Genomic DNA, 22,230 nt, shown 5'->3' on the forward strand with positions numbered 1-22,230 from the left:
ATTCCAGTAATGAAACATCCTGTATAATACCTGACCAGTACTGATCAGAACCGTCAAGGTCATCAAAAGTAAGGAAAGTCTAAGAAACTGTCACAGCCAAAAGAAGTCTAAGGAGACATAACTAAATAGAATGTGATGCTCTGGATAGAACACTGGAACAGAAAGAAGACATCAGGTAAAAATTAAGGAAATGTGAATAAAGTATGGACTTCAATAATAATGTGTCAGTATCAGTTTATTAATTTTAACAAGTGGACCATATAGTAAATGTAAGGTGTTAATTATTGGGGAATCTGGGCGCAGGGTATATGGGAACTCTCAGTGCTGTTTTAATTTTTTTTATAAACCTAAAACTATTCTTAAAAAAAAATAGTTGGCGGGGGCGGAGCAAGATGGCCGAATAGGAACAGCTCCAGTCTCCAACTCCCAGCGCAAGCGACACAGAAGACCGGTGATTTCTGCATTTTCAACTGAGGTACTGGGGTCGTCTCACTAGGGAGTGCCGGACAATCGGTGCTGGTCAGCTGCTGCAGCCTGACCAGCGAGAGCTGAAGCAGGGCGAGGCATCGCCTCACCTGGAAGCGCAAGGGGGAAGGGGATCCGTTTTCCTAGCCAGGGGAACTGAGACACACAACACCTGGAAAATCGGGTAACTCCCACCCCAATACTGCGCTGTAAGCATACAGGCACACCAGGAGAATATATCCCAATCCTAGCCGGGAGGGTCCCACGCCCACGAAGCCTCCCTCACTGCTAACACAGCAGTCTGCCGCGATCTATCCGCAAGGCAGCAGCGAGGCTGGGGGAGGGGCGCCCGCCATTGCTGAGGCTTAAGTAGGTAAACAAAGCCGCTGGGAAGCTCGAACTGGGTGGAGCTCACAGCAGCTCAAGGAAGCCTGCCTGTCTCTGTAGTCTCCACCTCTGGGGACAGCGCACAGCTGAAGACCAACAGGGGAAGTAGCGGGAGCCGGTGCAGACGCGAACGACTCTGTCTGACAGCTTTGGGGAGAGCCGTGGATCTCCCAACGCTGAGGTTGAGATCTGAGAACGGACAGACTGCCTGCTCAGGTGTGTCTCTGACCCCTGAGTAGCCTAGCTGGGAGAAATCCCCCACTAGGGGCAGTCTGACACCCCACACCTCACAGGGTGGAGTACACCCCTGAGAGGAAACTTCCAAAGGAAGAATCAGACAGGTACACTCGCTGTTCAGCAATATTCTATCTTCGGCAACCTCTGCTGCTGTTACCCAGGCAAACAGGGTCTGGAGTGGACCTCAAGCAATCTCCAACAGACCAACAGACAGTCCTTCTGACTGTCAGAAGGAAAACTATCAAACAGGAAGGACACCTATACCAAAACCCCATCAGTACGTCACCACCATCAAAGACCAGAGACAGATAAAACCACAAAGATGGGGAAGAAGCAGGGCAGAAAAGCTGGAAATTCAAAAAATAAGAGCGCATCACCCCCTGCGAAGGAGCGCAGCCCATCGCCAGCAACGGATCAAAGCTGGTCAGAGAATGACTTGGATGAGAGGAGAGAAGAAGGCTTCAGTCCATCAAACTTCTCAGAGCTAAAGGAGGAATTACGTACCCAGCGCAAAGAAACTAAAAATCTTGAAAAAAGAGTGGAAGAATTGACAGCTAGACTCATTAATGCAGAGAAGATCATAAACGAAATGACAGAGATGAAAACCATGACACGAGAAATACGTGACAAATGCACAAGCTTCAGTAACCGACTCGATCAACTGGAAGAAAGAGTATCAGCGATTGAAGATCAAATGAATGAAATGAAGCGAGAAGAGAAACCAAAAGAAAAAAGAAGAAAAAGAAATGAACAAAGCCTGCAAGAAGTATGGGATTACGTAAAAAGACCAAATCTACGTCTGATTGGGGTGCCTGAAAGTGAGGGGGAAAATGGAACAAAGTTGGAAAACACTCTTCAGGATATCATCCAGGAGAACTTCCCCAACCTAGTAGGGCAGGACAACATTCAAATTCAGGAAATACAGAGAACGCCACAAAGATACTCCTCCAGAAGAGCAACTCCAAGACACATCATTGCCAGATTCACCAAAGTTGAAATGAAGGAAAAAATCTTAAGGGCAGCCAGAGAGAAAGGTCGGGTAACCCACAAAGGGAAGCCCATCAGAATAACAGCAGATCTCTCGGCAGAAACTCTACAAGCCAGAAGAGAGTGGGGGCCAATATTCAACGTTCTTAAAGAAAAGAATTTTAAACCTAGAATTTCATATCCAGCCAAACTAAGTTTCATAAGTGAAGGAGAAATAAAATCCTTTACAGATAAGCAAATGCTTAGAGATTTTGTCACCACCAGGCCTGCCTTACAAGAGACCCTGAAAGAAGCCCTAAACATGGAAACGAACAACCGGTACCAGCCATCACAAAAACATGCCAAAATGTAAAGACCATCGAGGCTAGGAAGAAACTGCATCGACTAACGAGCAAAATAACCAGTTAATATCATAATGGCAGGATCAAGTTCACACATAACAATATTAACCTTAAATGTTAATGGACTCAATGCTCCAATTAAAAGACACAGACTGGCAAACTGGATCAAGAGTCAAGACCCATCAGTCTGCTGTATTCAGGAGACCCATCTCACATGCAGAGACATACATAGGCTCAAAATAAAGGGATGGAGGAAGATCTACCAAGCAAATGGAGAACAAAAAAAAGCAGGGGTTGCAATCCTTGTCTCTGATAAAACAGACTTTAAACCATCAAAGATCAAAAGAGACAAAGAAGGCCATTACATAATGGTAAAGGGATCAATTCAACAGGAAGAGCTAACTCTCCTAAATATATATGCACCCAATACAGGACCACCCAGATTCATAAAGCAAGTCCTTAGAGACTTACAAAGAGACTTAGACTCCCATACAATAATAATGGGAGACTTCAACACTCCGCTGTCAACATTAGACAGATCAACGAGACAGAAAGTTAACAAGGATATCCAGGAATTGAACTCATCTCTGCACCAAGCGGACCTAATAGACATCTATAGAACTCTCCACCCCAAATCAACAGAATATACATTCTTCTCAGCACCACATCGCACTTATTCCAAAATTGACCACATAATTGGAAGTAAAGCACTCCTCAGCAAATGTAAAAGAACAGAAATTATAACAAACTGTCTCTCAGACCACAGTGCAATCAAACTAGAACTCAGGACTAAGAAACGCAATCAAAACCGCTCAACTACATGGAAACTGAACAACCTGCTCCTGAATGACTACTGGGTACATAACGAAATGAAAGCAGAAATAAAGATATTCTTTGAAACCAATGAGAACAAAGATACAACATACCAGAATCTCTGGGACACATTTAAAGCAGTGTGTAGAGGGAAATTTATAGCACTAAATGCCCACAAGAGAAAGCAGGAAAGATCTAAAATTGACACTCTAACATCACAATTAAAAGAACTAGAGAGGCAAGAGCAAACACATTCAAAAGCTAGCAGAAGGCAAGAAATAACTAAGATCAGAGCCGAACTGAAGGAGATAGAGACACAAAAAACCCTCCAAAAAATCAATGAATCCAGGAGTTGGTTTTTTGAAAAGATCAACAAAATTGACAGACCGCTAGCAAGGCTAATAAAGAAGAAAAGAGAGAGGAATCAAATAGATGCAATAAAAAATGATAAAGGGGATATCACCACTGACCCCACAGAAATACAAACTACCATCAGAGAATACTATAAACACCTCTACGCAAATCAACTAGAAAATCTAGAAGAAATGGATAATTTCCTGGACACTTACACTCTCCCAAGGCTAAACCAGGAAGAAGTTGAATCCCTGAATAGACCAATAGCAGGCTCTGAAATTGAGGCAACAATTAATAGCCTACCCACCAAAAAAAGTCCAGGACCAGATGGATTCACAGCTGAATTCTACCAGAGGTACAAGGAGGAGCTGGTACCATTCCTTCTGAAACTATTCCAATCAATAGAAAAAGAGGGAATCCTCCCTAACTCATTTTATGAGGCCAACATCATCCTGATACCAAAGCCTGGCAGAGACACATCAAAAAAAGAGAATTTTAGACCAATATCCCTGATGAACATTGATGCAAAAATTCTCAATAAAATACTGGCAAACCGGATTCAGCAGCACATCAAAAAGCTTATCCACCATGATCAAGTGGGCTTCATCCCTGGGATGCAAGGCTGGTTCAACATTCGCAAATCAATAAACGTAATCCAGCATATAAACAGAACCAAAGACAAGAACCACATGATTGTCTCAATAGATGCAGAAAAGGCTTTTGACAAAATTCAACAGCCCTTCATGCTAAAAACGCTCAATAAATTCGGTATTGATGGAACGTACCTCAAAATAATAAGAGCTATTTATGACAAACCCACAGCTAATATCATACTGAATGGGCAGAAACTGGAAAAATTCCCTTTGAAAACTGGCACAAGACAGGGATGCCCTCTCTCACCACTCCTATTCAACATAGTGTTGGAAGTTCTGGCTAGGGCAATCAGGCAAGAGAAAGAAATCAAGGGTATTCAGTTAGGAAAAGAAGAAGTCAAATTGTCCCTGTTTGCAGATGACATGATTGTATATTTAGACAACCCCATCGTCTCAGCCCAAAATCTCCTTAAGCTGATAAGCAACTTCAGCAAAGTCTCAGGATACAAAATTAATGTGCAAAAATCACAAGCATTCTTATACACCAGTAACAGACAAGCAGAGAGCCAAATCAGGAATGAACTTCCATTCACAGTTGCTTCAAAGAGAATAAAATACCTAGGAATCCAGCTTACAAGGGATGTAAAGGACCTCTTCAAGGAGAACTACAAACCACTGCTCAGTGAAATAAAAGAGGACACAAACAAATGGAAGAACATACCATGCTCATGGATAGGAAGAATCAATATCATGAAAATGGCCATACTGCCCAAGGTTATTTATAGATTCAATGCCATCCCCATCAAGCTACCAATGAGTTTCTTCACAGAATTGGAAAAAACTGCTTTAAAGTTCATATGGAACCAAAAAAGAGCCCACATTGCCAAGACAATCCTAAGTCAAAAGGACAAAGCTGGAGGCGTCACGCTACCTGACTTCAAACTATACTACAAGGCTACAGTCACCAAAACAGCATGGTACTGGTACCAAAACAGAGATATAGATCAATGGAACAGAACAGAGTCCTCAGAAATAATACCACACATCTACAGCCATCTGATCTTTGACAAACCTGAGAGAAACAAGAAATGGGGAAAGGATTCCCTATTTAATAAATGGTGCTGGGAAAATTGGCTAGCCATAAGTAGAAAGCTGAAACTGGATCCTTTCCTTACCCCTTATACGAAGATTAATTCAAGATGGATTAGAGACTTAAATGTTAGACCTAATACCATAAAAACCCTAGAAGAAAATCTAGGTAGTACCATTCAGGACATAGGCATGGGTAAGGACTTCATGTCTAAAACACCAAAAGCAACGGCAGCAAAAGCAAAAATTGACAAATGGGATCTAATTAAACTAAAGAGCTTTTGCACAGCAAAAGAAACTACCATCAGAGTGAACAGGCAACCTACAGAATGGGAGAAAATTTTTGCAACCTACTCATCTGACAAAGGGCTAATATCCAGAATCTACAAAGAACTCAAACAAATATACGAGAAAAAAACAAACAACCCCATCAAAAAGTGGGGAAAGGATATGAACAGACATTTCTCAAAAGAAGATATTCATACAGCCAACAGACACATGAAAAAATGCTCATCATCACTCGCCATCAGAGAAATGCAAATCAAAACCACAATGAGATACCATCTCACACCAGTTAGAATGGCAATCATTAAGAAGTCAGGAAACAACAGGTGTTGGAGAGGATGTGGAGAAATAGGAACACTTTTACACTGTTGGTGGGATTGTAAACTAGTTCAACCATTATGGAAAACAGTATGGCAATTCCTCAAGGATCTAGAACTAGATGTACCATATGACCCAGCCATCCCACTACTGGGTATATACCCAAAGGATTATAAATTATTCTACTACAAAGACACATGTACACGTATGTTTATTGCGGCACTATTCACAATAGCAAAGACTTGGAATCAACCCAAATGTCCATCTGTGACAGACTGGATTAAGAAAATGTGGCACATATACACCATGGAATACTATGCAGCCATAAAAAAGGATGAGTTTGCGTCCTTTGTAGGGACATGGATGCAGCTGGAAACCATCATTCTTAGCAAACTATCACAAGAAGAGAAAACCAAACACCGCATGTTCTCACTCATAGGTGGGAACTGAACAATGAGATCACTTGGACTCGGGAAGGGGAACATCACGCACAGGGGCCTATCATGGGGAGGGGGGAGGGGGGAGGAGGGAGGGCTTGCATTGGGGAGTTATACAAGATATAAATGATGAATTGATGGGTGCTGACGAGTTGATGGGTGCAGCACACCAACATGGCATAAGTATACATATGTAACAAACCTGCACGTTATGCACATGTACCCTAGAACTTAAAGTATAATAAAAAAAAAAAAAAAAAGAAACTCAGAAATTCTGAAGAAATACAAAAAAAAAAAAAATAGTTATTTTAAAAAGTACTATATTAAGGAAGGTTATATAAAATAAGAACCATAAAACAAAAATAACCTTTATCTTACACCATATATAAAAATCAACTGAAAATGGGTTAAAGACTTAAATGTAAGACCTGAAACTGTAAAGAAAACTTAGGGGTTTTCTTTGTGACACTGGTATTGGCATTGATTTTTTTTGTTTGTTTGATATGAACCCAAAAGCACAGGCAGTAAAAGAAAAAACAGACAAATGGAATTGCATCAAAGTAAAAAACTTCTGCACAGTCAAGGACATAATCAACAGAGTGAAAAGAAAACCTACAGAATGGTAGAAAATATTTGCAAACCATATATCTGGCAAGGTGTTAATATCCAAAATTTGTAAGGAACTCAAAACAACTCAATAGCAAGAAAATAACCTTATTTAAAAATGAGCAAAGGCAACAGGTATATGAAAAAACGCTCAGCATCACTAATCTTCAGAGAAATGCAAATTAAAGCCACAAAGTGATATCATTTCACCTTCTCCCTGGTTAAAATGGCTTGTATCAAAAAGACAGAAAATAACATGCTGGTGAGGATGCAGAGAAAGAGGACCTCTCCGTACACTGTTGTTGGGAGTGTAAATTAATACAGCTACTATGGAGAACAATGTGAAGGTTCCTCAAAAAAACTAAAACTAGAACTTCCATATGATCCAGAAATATCCAAAAGAAAGGAAATTAGTATATCTGCACTCTGTTTATTGCAGCACTGTTCACAATAGCCAAAATATGGAATCACCCTAAGTGCCAATCAGTGGAAGAAGAAAATATGGTGTATATATACACAATGGAATATTAGTCATAAAAAAGAATGAAATCCTGTCATTTGCAGCAATATGGTTGGAATGGGAGGCCATTATGTTAAATGAAATAAAGCACAGAAAGATAAATATCACACTTCTCATTCATATGCAGGAGCTTAAAAAGTGGATCTTGTGAAGATAGAAAGTAGATTGGTGGTTACCAGAGACCAGAAAGGGGAAAGGGGAGGGAGAAGATGAAGGGAAAAAGAGAATATAAATGTATTTATTACCACTGAACCTTACACTTAAAATGGTAAATATGGTAAATTTTATATTTATATTTTATCTCAATACATTTTTTAAATAGCAAAGAATCTGAATAGACATTGCATAAAAGGAGACAAACGATGGCCAACAGGTATATGAAAAATGCTCAAAATCACTATTAGAGAAAAGTAAATTAAAACCGCAATGAGAGATCATGTTACACCTGTTAGAATGGTTGTTATCAAAAAGACGAAAGATAACAAGTGTTGGAGAGGATATAGAGAAAAGGGAATCCTTGCACACCAATGGTGAGAATGTAAATTGGTATAGCCATTATGGAAAACAGTTTGGAGGTCCCTCAAAAAATTAAAAATAGAACTTCCATATGATCCTACAGTCCTACTGCTGGGTGTATATCCAAAGGAAATGAAATCAGTATGTAGAAGAGATATCTACCCTGCCAGGTTCATTGCAGCATTATTCACAGTAGTCAAGATACGGAATCAGCCTAAGTATCAGTGAATGGAGGCATAATGAAAATGTGAACTAGGTATTGAAGGATACCTCGAAATAATAAGAGCCATATATGACAAACATCGCACTGAATGAGCAACTACAGGTATGGTATTGGAAGTTCTAGTCAGGGCAGTCAGGCAAGAGAAAGAAATAAAGGGCATCAGGAAGTCAAGCTGTCCCTGTTGGGAGACGACATGATCCTAGATCTCAAAAACCTGCTAGTCTCAGCCCAAAAGCTTCTTAAGCTGATAAACAATGTCAGCAAAGTCTCAGGATACAAAATCAGTGTGTAGAAATCACTAGCATTCCTATATACCAAAAACAAGCCAAGAGCCAAATCAGGAATGAACTCCCATTCACAATTACCACAAAAAGAATAAAATGCCTAGGAATAGCTAACTAGGGAGGTAAAAGATCTCTACAAGGAGAACTACAAACCACTGCTCAAATAAATCAGAGATGATACAGACAAATGGAAAAACATTCCCTGCTCATGGATAGCAAGAATTAATATCGTTAAAATGGCCATATTGTCCAAAGCAAATTATAGATTCAGTGCTGTGCCTGTTAAACTACCATTGACATTCTTTACAGAAATAGGAAAGAAACTACTTTAAAATTAATATGGAACCAAAAAAGAGCCCTAATAGCCAAGGCAATCCTAAGCAAAAAGAACAAAGCTGGAGGCATCATGCTACCCATCTTCAAACTATACTACCAGGCTACGCAGTATAGTACCGGTACAAAAACAGATACATAGGCCAATGGAACAGAATAGAGAACCCAGAAATAAGACTGCACACTTTGACAAACCTGACAAAAGCAACTGGGAAAGGATTCCCTATTCAATAAATGGTGCTGGGATAACTAGCTGGCCACATGCAGATTAAAACTAGATGCCTTTCTTATATCATATATAAAAATTAACCCAAGATGGATTAAAATGTAAATGTAAAGCCCACAACTATAAAATCCCTGGAATACAACCTAGGAAATACTGTTCAGGACGTAGGCACAGGCAGAGCTTTCCTGACAAAGACACCAAGAACAATTGTAACAAGAGCAAAAATTGACAAATGGGATCTAATTAAACTAAAGAGCTTCTGCACAGCAAAAGAAACTATCAACAGAGTAAATAGCCTACAGAATGGGAGAAAAATTTTAGAAACGATGTATCCGACAAAGGTCTGATATCCAGCATCTATAAGGAACTTAAATACATTTACAGAAAAAAACCACCCCATAAAAAAGTGAGCAAAATACATGAAAAAATACTTTTCAAAAGAAGACACATGCATGTAGCCAGCAATCATATGAAAAAAAAACTCAGCATCACTGATCATTAGAGAAATGCAAGTCAAAATCACAATGAGATACCACCTCACACCAGTCAGAATGTCTGTTAGTAAAAAGTCAAAAAATAACAGATACTGGCAAGGTTGTGAACAAAAAGGAATGCTTATACATTGTTGGTGGGAGTGTAAGTTAGTTCAACCATTATGGAAGACAGTGTGGCAATTCCTCAGAGATCTAAAGATAGAAATACTGTTTGACCCAGCAGTCTCATTACTGGGTATGTATACAAAGGAATGTAAATCATTCTCTTATGAAGAGACATGCCACGTATGTTTATTGCAACACTGTTCACGATAGCAAAGACATGAAATCAACCTAAATGCCCATCAATGATAGACCAGATAAAGAAAATGTGATATATGTACCCAATGGAATACTATACAGCCATAAAAAAGAATGAGCTCATGCCCTTTGCAGGTACCTGGATGGAGCTGGAGGCTGTTACCCTTAGCAAACCTAACACAAAAACAGAAAACCAAATACCACATGTTCTCACTTATAAGTGGGAGCTGAATGATGAGAACACAGGGATACATAGAGGGAAGCAACAGACACTGGGTCCTATTGAAGGTTGGGCGGGGGTAGGAGGAGGGAGAGGATCAGCAAAAATAACTAATGGGTAATGGGCTTAATACCTGGGTGATGAAATAATCTCTACAACCAAACCCTCTTGATGCAAGTTTACCTATGTAACAAGTCAGCACATGAGCACCTGAACTTAAAACGTAAAAGGATAATATGGTATGTGTACGCAATGAAATACTAGTCAGCTTTAAACAAAGAAGGAAACTCTGTTATTTGCAACAACGTGGATGAATATGGAGGACATTATGTTAAGTAAAGGAAGCCAGGCACAGAAAGACAAATACTACGTGATCTCAGTTATAGGTAAACCTAAAAATGGTAAAGTCATAGAAGTAAAGAATATAATGGTAATTACCAAATAATATGGTTTAGCTCTGTGTCCCTACCCAAATCTCATGTTGAATTGTAATTCCCAGTGTTCAAGGTGGGGCCTGGTGGGAGGTGATTGGATTATGGGGGTGATTTCTAACAGTTTAGCACCATCCCCCTAGTGCTGTCTCATATAGTTCTCATGAGATCTGATTGTTTGAAAGAGTGTAGCACCTCCCCCTTGCTCTCTGTCTCTCCCCTGCTCACCATATGAAGACGCACTTGCTTCCCCTTTGCCTTTCACCATGATTGTAAGTTTCCCGAGGCCTCCCCAGGCATGCCTCCTGTACAGTCTGCAGAACTGTGGGTCAGTTGAACCTGTTTTCTTCATAAATTACCCAGTCTCAGGTAGTTCTTTATAGCAGTGTGAGAACGAACTAATAACCAAGGCTGGGAGGATGTTGGTCAAAGGACACAAAATTTCAGCTAAATAGGAATAATTTCAAGAGATCTATTATACAACATGGTTACTATTGTTAATAACAGTGTATCCTATTCTTGAAAATTGCTAAGACAGTAGATTTTGTGTTTTCACTACAAAATAGTGAGGTAATACATATGTTAATAATTCCATTTAGCCGTTCCACAATAAATACATATTTTGAAACAACACACTGTACATGATAAATATGTACAATTTTATTTGTCAATTTAAATAAATGTAAAAAAGAACAAAAAAAAAAAACAAGAATAAACTGTATGAAAACAATGCTGATACAAGAAAAAGCTGTTAGAATTTTAAAATGTAAGTACCAAAAGTGCAGCATAAGACCTGGAAACTAAAGTTGAGGATATCTTTTAGAGAGAAAGAGAGAGAAAAAGAAAAGGAACATAGAGGACCACTTCAGGAATTTTAATATCTAATTAATTGGAGTCTGGAGAAGAAAAAAAGGGGAAAAGTGGAGAGAAAAAATTCATCGAATAAAATAATACATAATTATTTTGCAGCGCTAAAATATATGATTCTTTGGTTAAAAAGAACCACTGAGGCCAGGCACAGTGGCTCACGCCTGTATTCCCAACACTTTGGGAGGCCAAGGCGGGCAGATCAGTTGAGGTCAGGAGTTTGAGACCAACCTGGCCAACATGGTGAAACCCCGTCTCTACGAAAAGTCCAAAAATTAGCTGGGCATGGTGGCATGCCGCTACAATCCCAGCTTATCAGGAGGCTGAGGCAGAAGAATTGCTTGAACTTGGGAGACAGAGGTTGCAGTGAGCTGAAATTGCACCACTGCACTCCACCCTGGGTGACAGAGCAAGACTGTCTCAAAAAACCACTGAGTACTGACAATTATGATTTTTTTTAAGACACATGCATAAACATGTCCTTAAAGTTTTAGAAAAATGTAGATGAAGAGTCTAGGATGGTATTAGATCCTCATTGGGATCCCTCAGGAAATGGATTTGAACTTAGATTTCTATATCTTGCCGACCTACTAGTTAGGAATGAGGTTCACATAAACCTGATTCCTGGACATTCATGAACTCAGAAAGTTTATCTCCTTTATAAGTTACCTCTGTATTTCTTAAACAGTTACTTGCATATACATTGCAGCAAAGTAAGTAAACCAAGAAAGAGGAATGCGTGAGATTTAAGACACAGTGGATTCAATCCAGAGAAGTAATGAAGGGCAGTGTCAGGATGATAACTGAAGAGCAGCCAGTTCAGAAGAGAGAAGGTAAAATTCCCCCAACCAGGTCTTGTCCATGATGTGGGAGAGGGAGGTGAGGAGCAACTCCACGCAATACAGTTACATTTGAGTAAAAGGAGGTTGGGTGCGGTGGCTCACGCCTGTAATCCCAACACTGTGGAAGGCCAAGGTGGGCGGATCACGAGGAGATTGAGACCATCCTGGCTAACACGGTGAAACCCCGTCTCCACTAAAAATACAAAAAATTAGCCGGGCGTGGTGGCAGGCACCTGTAGTCGCAGCTACACAGGAGGCTAAGGCAGGAGAATGTGTGAACCCAGGTGGAGGTGGAGCTTGCAGTGAGCCAAGATCACGCCACTGCGCTCCAGCCTGGGCGACAGAGTGAGACTCCCTCTCAAAAAAAAAAAAAGAGAGAGAATAAGGAAACAAGGCTATGATGAAGCCTGTGTCAATAAGTTAAACAATTAGAAACGCCAGGAAAAATGAAAAAACTATGTAAGACAGCCACGATCTAAACAAGAAGCAGACTAAAATATGGCATAATTATGAACAGCTGATGCAGTTAGAAAAGACAGTTTAACCTCAATGTCAGAAACAGTCTCCTTTGAACATTCCAAGACCCTGATGCTGGACCTATACACAATGAAATACGTTCCTCATAGATTGCCTGACCTAACATTCAACCATATTTATATAGTCAAAATATCACAAAAACGTTTTAGTTTATAGCATCTAAAAATCACTGTGTGGATAACCTATAGAAAATTTTATCGTGGTTGTGGAAAAGTATGAAAAAAACCTGCACAACATAAAAGTCAAAATATTGCCAATAAAATGTGAAGGTAAAACAGGGAGAAGAAGAGAAAATAAGGATGGAGTGCTATTATCCTATGTAAAAGGAAAGTAAGGAACTAAGATGAATGAAAATTAGATGGATAAATACAAGTTTTGCACCTTACAAAGATAGTCAACCGAAGATAGGGGAGTAAAGTAGGACAGTATAAATGAGCTAAATCCACATATTTCCCAGCAAAGAATAATTATTTTCTAAAGTTGATAAAGTAATAAAATAATTATTTATGGTTTTTAATTACATTTTTGTTAAATATATGTTTAGTTAGAGAGGTAACCAGCAAAAGACCTAAAAGTATAAATGATTGGAAAGAAGTGGGGCTAAAGAAGGTGGGAAGTTTAGTAGAATGTTTATTTATATAAATGCTTGTATATGCCTTGATTTTATACTATGTGTATATATATAAACTTTTTTAAGTTTTTAATATGGAGAATTTTGAAATGTATACATACTGGTATAGCAGAGCCTTATGTACCCCTCAGCTAGTCCCAGTAATGATCAGAAATTAAGAAGGCAGAGAATAAAAAACCAATAGCACTTTTAACAAATTGAAATTGTGGTTATGGGAAAATATTAATAAAAAACTAATTTGATTAAGAAAAAAGGGAGAATACACTAATATACAAAATAAGAAATAACAAGGAGGATCTCGCTCTATTGCCCAGACTGGAGTGCAGTAGCACCATCACAGCTCAGTGCAGCCTCAACTATGTGGGCTCAAGCAATTCTCCCACCTTAGCCTCCCGCATAGTTGGGATGACAGATGTGCACCACCACACCCAGCTAATTTTTTAATTTTTTATAGAGACAAGGTCTCGATGTGTTGTCCAGGCTGGTCTTGAACTCCTGGGCTCAAGTGACCCTCCTGCCTTGGCCTTGTAAGTGTTGGAATTACAGGTGAATCACTGTACCCAGCCAGAAGAAAGTTTTTTAAAATCAGAAAAGACTACTTTGCAGACGTCTAGGGAGATAAATTTGAAAATCTAGATGAAATGGACAGTTTTCTAGGAAAATACTTCTGACCCAAATTGACTCCATTTGATTTAGAAAGGTAAACAGACTTTTATAGAATAAATACAGATATTTATTACAAAACTGCACAAAAAAGCACAAGGCCCAGGTAGTTTTACAGGGGAATTCTACCAAACCTTCAGCAACTAGATAGTTCAAATGCTCCATAAATTATTTCAGGGTATTGAAAAGGAAGGAAAATTTCAAACACCTTTTATGAAGCAGGTAAAACACTGATACCTAAATCAGGAAAAGACAATCCAGAGAATAAAACTGCAAACAAATATAGCTTCAAGATTAATGATAAAAGATAATAAAATACTACCAAACAATATACCATGACCAAGTGGGATTTATTCCAGGAAGGCAAGATTGTTTTAATATTAGGATATTTATTGTGTTAAGCTGTTCTTGCATTGCTATAAAGAAATAACAGAGACTAGGTAATTTATAAAGAGAAGAGGTTTAATTGGCTCACAGTTCTGCAGGCTTTACAGGAAGTATGGTGCTGGCATCTGCTCAGCCTATGGTGAAGCCTCAGGGAGTTTTCAGTCATGGCAGAAGGACAAGGGGGAAGCCAGAATCTCACTTGGCAAGAGCAGGAGCAAGGTGTGGGGGAGTTGCTGCACACTTTTAAACAACCAGATCTCACGAGAACTCACTATCTCGAGGACTGCACCAAGAGGACGATGCTAGATCATTCAAGAGAAATCCACCCTATGATCCAGTCATCTCCCACCAGGCCCCCATTTGCAACACTGGGGATTACAATTCAACATAAGATTTGGCAGGGAAATAGATCCAAACCATATCGTTTATTAATGTCATATGTTATATCTAAGGAAAAAAAATTATCCATATTTTAGATACTTTCTTAACATGATGAAATACCTATACCTTAGTGTTAAAGCCAATATCTTATTTAATGGGAAAACACTAGAGGCACTTCAACAAAGATCAGGAACACGGCAAGGATGCCCACTGTCTCCACTACTATTCAGCATTTTACTGTAGTAATTGTATAAGAGAAAACAGAAGCATAAGATTGGTTAAAGAAGTAAAAGTATCTTGTTGCAGATGACAGTAAAGTTTGAAAATTCAGAAGAATTAGTAATAAAACTAACTCAATAAAATAGTAAAGTAGGAGGAAATAAAATTAACATAGAAAAATCAATAGATTTGCCACTTCTGACCAAGAAGGAGTAACAGGGACTGGATGTACCTTCCCACTTGAAACAACAGAAAATAACAGACAGGAAATATAAAACAATGGTTTTTCAAGATGCTGCACATCAGGCCACAAACGAGTGATTCATTCCTGAGAGACAGAAACAAGGTGAGTCTTATGATTGAGAGAGCGTACCACCTTGAGAGAGTTTTCAAGTCATAGTGCAAGAATGGGAAACCCAGGCTGAGGTAAGTGGACTCCTTGAGTTTAGGAGACAGAGCCTGAGGGTCTAAGAGAACCAAGATGACTAGAATTCTCAGGACAGAGTACCAAAGAAGAGAGAACTGCATGGAGAACAATCCTCAGAGATCTTCAGAAGTTCCTCCATGAGTATTCAGCAGAGTACTGATCAGCAAATAGATGAGGAAACTAACCAAAGCTGAACAATATATGGTATCAACCTTAGTATTAGTGAACGAAGGCATAAAGAAAATGTAGTGATGTACACAATGAAATACTATTCTAGTAGTAATGGACACCTTTCACACTCAGATTTGGTTTCAAATACCATTCTCCAGTGAAAGGAACCAGGGCTTCTTAGACAAAAGGTTGGTATACCAGAGCTACGGCAAGGAAGATACAAGATAAACATGGGTCATCTTATGCCAGAAAATATGAAAGTCCCCATAAAAACACAGGGGCTTATCAAGAGAACACAAGTGGCCGGGTGCAGTGGCTCACGCCTGTGATCCCAGCATTTTGGGAGGCCAAGGCAGGCAGATCGCTTGAGACCAGCCTGGGCAACATGGTGAAACCCCATCTCTACTAAAAAACAAAAGTTCGTCATGGTGGCGCATGCCTGTAATTCCAGCTCCTTGGGGCTGAGAAAGGAGGATCACTTAAACCTGGAAGGCAGAGGTTACAGTGAGCCAAGATCGAGCCACTACACTCCAGTCTGGGTGACAGAGCGAGACCCTGTCTCATTTATAAAAATAAAAAGAGAACACAGGAGCCAACCTGAAGGAGCTCCTAGTGGCCAAAGCTAGATCAATTTGAGCAACAAAATGATGATAGTATAGGATTATAACAGACAGAATGAAATAAATACCAGTGAGTCTGTGCTGTTCAAAAAAATTAATAGGCCGGGCATGGTGGCACACGCCTGTAATCCCAGCTACTCGGGAGGCTGAGGCAGGAGAATTGAATGAACCCAGGAGGTGGAGGTTGTAGTGAGCTGAGATCGCACCACTGCTCCCCTCCAGCTTGGATGACAGAGGAAGACTCTGTCTCAAAAAAATAGAGAAGAGACAGCTCTTCCTTGTAGAAGATTTCCAATTAAGAAATGTAGACAGAGTATAGACAAAATCACTGTTAAGTAAACACTACAGTGTAAATGTTGCAGGCATAATCTAACAATAGATGCTAAAATGAATGAGAGAAATTCTGGGGAGAAATAGGATATTGACACTCTCAAAAGTATCTGCCCCCATGATATTTATCAATTATGAAGGGAAAATTGCAATTTTACAGTGGAGAATGCAGCAGACACACTTGAACTAAGTGTGATCAAAGTTAACATCACCAAACAAAGACATACCAACATCACATACCCTCTGTATTATGTGTGCCCAGTGATGCACTGAAAAGGACGCATGACTTCCGTGGTTCTCCTGCCAAAAATGTGTAACCTTAATCTTGACCAGACATCAGACAAAACCAAATGGAGAGACATTCTACAGAATAACTGACCAGAACTCATTAAAAGCATCAAAATCATAAGGAAAGACTAACGAACTTTCACAGATTGGAAGAGACCAGTGAGACACAAAAGCTAAATGCAGTGTAAGATCCTGGAACAGAAAAAGACATTAAGGGAAAAACTAGTGAGATGTGATTAGTTTAATATCTTACCCATGTTCATTTTCTGGTTTTGATCATTATACTATTGTCTGTGACTTGTTACCATTAAGGGAAGCTGAGAGAGGAGCATAGGAAATTTTTCTATAATAATTTTTGTAAGTATAAGATTATTTCCAAATAAAAAGTTAGCCAGGTGCGGTGGCTCATGCCTGTAATCCCAGCATTTCGGGAGGCTGAGGCGGATGGATCACTTGAGGCCAGTAGTTCAAGACCAGCCTGGCCAACATGGTGAAACCCTGTCTCTACTAAAAATACAAAAATTAACCTGGTGTGGTACTACATACCTGTAGTCCCAGCTACTCAAGAGGCTAAGGCCTGAGACTCACTTGAACTCGGAGAGGCAGAGGTTGTCATAAGCCAAGATTGTAGCACAGTACTCCAGCCTGGGAAGCAGAGCAAGACTGTCTCAAAAAATGAAAATTATGTAATATGTATTATAATAAGTCTTTTAAAAGTTAAAGAAATAAGTTGATTTGTTTGAGACTATATATTGGTAAGTATTATAGCTAACTGCTCTGAAGAAACAAAGAAAAGAGATATACTTGATGTCTGTCTGTTGATGACAAGCCAATTAATAGATTATATCTGTAATGGCATAGCTGTTTCCTCTGGTTAATTAATACTGTGATTATCTCTATTAGATCCTCTGGGCTCATTCCAAATGCTTTAAAAATCTAATTAGGAAATAAAAACAGTATTTTAAGGTTTTAATATTCTAATAGTCTTCAATGAGAACAAGGTTAAAGATTTAAAAATAAATAAAATTCTAATTTGAGAAATTATTTATCCACACAATTATGATAAAATCTGATGGGCATTAACTGGCTTGCACAGCTTAACAAAGACACATTCAAACTACTTGACTACATGGCTGCTTTTTTTTTCCAAAAAGAATTTCCCATGTTTTTAGATTATGAAAGAGGATCATTTTCATTGGCTTGCATCTGCTGTCCACCACATCCTTTCTGTGTAAATACACTTTACATAATACCTCTACAATAATCTGTGGCATCAGATGAATTGCCTTGATGTGCTGTTGATGTGTTAGAATTACAGTACATACCTCGGAGACATTTGATTCACAAATTACCTAACATAGCTAAAATCAAACTTTAACTTTTTTGAAGTATACTGTGTATACAGAAAAGCATGCGTAAATATGCTTATAATGAAACCTTGAATTTAATAAAGAATGAAATTTTAAGTGCATTATTAATTATTCTAAAATAGCAAGTTTGCTCAACTTGCAACATATACGGAAAGGAAAAACTTCTATGGGCGTAATTTTTGTATGTTTGTTAATTTAGTTTTGGTTTTGATCTTTTTCAGGATGTGGTGGATACCCACCCTGGTCTCACGTTCCTGAAAGATGCTCCAGAATTCCACTCCCGCTACATCACCACGGTAGGCTGAGTCATCTTTTTGCTTAATATAACTCCATAAGTCACCTTTTTATTACCATCTGCTATCCAGAATTTCAAGTATCTATGCAAGAGGTAACATGGGTTATAATGATTATTTTAAGTGGAAGGAAGGTAAAATAAAAGTGAATTCATAATTTCTTCATTTTTATCTATTTTCCTTCTTGTTTGTGCCCAATACTTACAAAATTCAAGTAATATATTCCTTCTGTCTGGTCTTATGAGGCATATCTTTTTCTGTGTTATGAATATGATATTCATTTGATCTTTAGCATTTCCAAATAAGACTGAAAAGAATTTTCAACAGCCTGTCCCTGTTCCAGAAAAAGATTGATCTCTAGTACCTCAAACTTAGAACTGGAAATGATAATGAGAAAATAGCTTGTGTGTCATCAGAAAACAAACGATGTAAGAATTTAAAACAACATGATCACAATTTCATTTTGTGAGGAGCTCGCACTCCCTGTTTCTCAGGCACAGCCTCATTTGGTTAGTCCCAGATAGGTCAGGAATTATGAGTGAGCGCACACAGGCCCACAGGGCATGGAGTAGCCATTTCATGCACTCTGCCCTAGCTTCCACGTTATCTTTGGGGACATTCCACAGACCAGCCCCAGGGCCATTCACTGACACATTCTCAAGTGAGATGGCCCTGGCCTGTAGCTCAGATTCCTCAGCTAAACAGGGCAGTCTCCTCTGAGGACCACCCTCCTATGCTTAGGGTACAGTTTGTTAGCCAAAGATGTGTTAGGTCCTGCCGAGTTACAAAATACTACTGTTTTCTTTTCCTCCTATAGGAACCTTATTTTTCATTCAGTGCTTTTGCATTGGCTCTCATGTCAGTATAAAACTCTGTAAGATTTTATTTGAGCCAGAAGGTGTCACTGTTATCTAAGACAATCTGAGAAGTTTTTTTTTTTCCTGTTAACTGTGACACTCTACTAAATTACCTCTACCACAATTAACCTAGCCTGTCGCTCTCATTTCAAACTTGGTTTATTTTTAATTGGTCTCCCTGTTACCACCCTGATTGCCCTGTAGTCTAGCCTCCACAAAGCTAACAATTGTCCTTTTAAAAAGTCAGCCAGATCATATCACTCCTCTGCTCAAACCCTGCAGTAGTTTCCCAGCTTACGTAGAATAAAAGCCAAGTCCTTGCCAAGACTCTCCATAATCCTCCCATATCCTGGCAACCCCTATTCTCTCATCTTATCTCCTACCTCCCACTCCTTTGCTTACTCTGCTTCAGCCATCGTGAGCAAACCAAACCCATTTCTGCCTCACATGCTTTGTTCTTCCTCTTTGCTTGGAATGTTCTTCCTACAGATTTCCACATTGTCACTCCCTCACTTCATCCAGATGTCTGCTCGGTTCCCTTATTTAGTGAGGCCCTCCCTGATCACTCTCTGTTTTTGTAGCCCTTCTTCGTCTGCCCCCTCCCCCTACACTCTATTCCTTTGTCCTGCTTTATTTTTCTTCTTAGCTCCTATCATCTGATATTTAATTTTTTGTTTGTTTATTGTCCATCTCCGTCTCTATAATATAAGCTCCACACAAGCAGGAACTTTGTCTGTATCCTCAGTACCTAGAATACTATCTGGCATATAATAGACACACAGTCAATATGTACTGAGTGAATACATGAAATTATCCCTGTTTAAGAATTCTAGGCCAGGCACAGTGGTTCAGCCTGTAATCCCAGCACTTTGGGAGCCCGAGGCAGGCAGACCACTGGAGGCCAGACATTCAACACCAGCTTGGCCAACATGGTGAAACCCTGTCTCTACTAAAAATATAAAAATTAGCCATGTGTGGTGGTGCACACCTGTAGTTCCAGCTACTCACGAGGCTGAGGCACGGGAATCACTTGAACCCAAGAGGTGGAGGTTGCAGTGAGCCGAGATTCTCGCCTCTGCACTCCAGCCTGGGATGCAAAGCAAGACTCTGTCTCAAAAAAAAGAATTCTACACTAGCTCTGGCTGCAATCGCAAAAAGAATTATTGAGTTCTAAATATTGACTGTTCTGAAAACTCAGGGCATATTAACAGCATAATTTAGACTCTTAAGAGTTAGAAAAGATCTTAGAAATAAACTAGTCCAAACTGTTGGCATGTATTAGAGATATTAAAGAACAAAAGAGTGGAATGGAAATAAATTTTCTTTATGGTTTCCAGTTTGATATCTCTTTTTTTTCTTTCATGATCTTAATGAACACATAGTTTGATATTTTTTGAAGTAATTGGACATTCGATGGTATTTGGTCATCTACCAAGTAGTCCCCAGGAAATTTTTTGGTTTTTGTTTGTTTTTGAGATGGAGTCTCACTCTGTCGCCCAGGCTGGATTGCAGTGGTGCAATCTCGGCTCACTGTAAGCTCTGCCTCCCGGGTTCACGCCATTCTTCTGCCTCAGCCTCCTGAGAAGCTGGGACTACAGGCACCCACCAGCACGGCCGGCTAATTTTTTGTATTTTTAGTAGAGACAGGGTTTCACCGTGTTAGCTAGAATGGTCTCGATCTCCTGACCTCGTGATCCACCCACCACAGCCTCCAAAGTGCTGGGATTACAGGCATGAACCACCGCACTCAGCCATCACCAGGAATTTTTATGATTTTAGAGTGAAAAGCCATGAAACCATTTTGTTCACGTATAATTCACATTTTCTAAGAAATAGTGTCGTGTTAATAATAGTTGAATAAAATGAACTACACTGGTGAATTAATAGAGTACAATTAATTATCTCTGCTGTAATATTTTCATGGCATTTGTATATAACTTTACATTTGTTAAATTTCACTTTGTTGTTAGCATTATGCCGCTTTATCTCCAATGCACAAAAGTGAATCCATTACTCAGAACTAGTCATTTAAGTGTAAAATACTTGTGATAAAATAATATGGCAACTCAAAACAGCACCATAAATAAATAGTAAACAAGACCTAATTGGGAACATTTCATGTGAATATGTACTGAGATAAGTGAATAACTGCCATTGTGATAAACTCACAAAGAGGGCAAATAAAAATTTTAAAAATGATTATCTGGAAATGGAATTTTGTTAGACTGATTATCTGTTCTCCTCAGTGCCTTTTCTGTTATGAAACTTGGTCAAATAATGGCATGAAGTCATTGAAACCATTGCATTATTTCAGAGTACAGTGAGTTTTTCTAGAACAAATGTAAAATAAGGCCTTCTAGTATGAAGTTAATTTTGTTGTTAGACATATAAGTGACCAAACTAAAAAGGCATCATCCTCTACCCTGCTCACAGCAAAAACAGTTAAGATCACACTATTTCTAAGAAACATATAAAGATCAGCCTCAGAATTAATGACAGATATCTCAGAAAAAGCAAAATCAGTTATGTGACTTGAATGTTATATAATCTTCGGGGCATACAGTATAGAAAGAACAATTAATACGTTTGCATGCTAGTGTTAGTTATTTCGGTTTGCGTTTGGAAGAAACCACTGACATAGAGTATGATTCAAATATTAGCTTGTGTGTGGTACATATATGATGAAGGAAAGTTAGAAAACTTTTATTTTCTATGTATCATTGAAAATCTGTTACAGGAAAAGGCTATTTGTTTAGTTAATTATTTTGTTAGCTGTTTTTAGACTAGAAAGATAGACCACCAGCTATGTGTACAGCAAAGGACATCATTACCCAAAAAAAAGATTGAACCTATAGTCAGTCTGTCTTCTTGTTTATTTCCAAAAAGAG

The 22,230-nt window shown here is 39.0% G+C and overlaps 1 protein-coding gene across 4 annotated transcripts in view; it reads left to right on the forward strand.

Annotated features, from left to right (window-relative positions):
- Positions 1–22,230, forward strand: part of PPP2R3A (protein phosphatase 2 regulatory subunit B''alpha) — a 204,972-nt gene that overhangs the window by 102,924 nt on the left and 79,818 nt on the right. For all 4 annotated transcript variants that reach the window (XM_010364830.2, XM_030934343.1, XM_030934340.1 and 1 more), the window contains one exon: positions 18,414–18,488. In XM_010364830.2, coding sequence (XP_010363132.1) covers positions 18,414–18,488 — 75 coding nt within the window. The remainder of the gene's footprint in view (positions 1–18,413; positions 18,489–22,230) is intronic.

The sequence above is a fragment of the Rhinopithecus roxellana genome, chromosome 1, assembly GCF_007565055.1.
Source record: "Rhinopithecus roxellana isolate Shanxi Qingling chromosome 1, ASM756505v1, whole genome shotgun sequence".
Classification (NCBI taxonomy): domain Eukaryota; kingdom Metazoa; phylum Chordata; class Mammalia; order Primates; family Cercopithecidae; genus Rhinopithecus; species Rhinopithecus roxellana.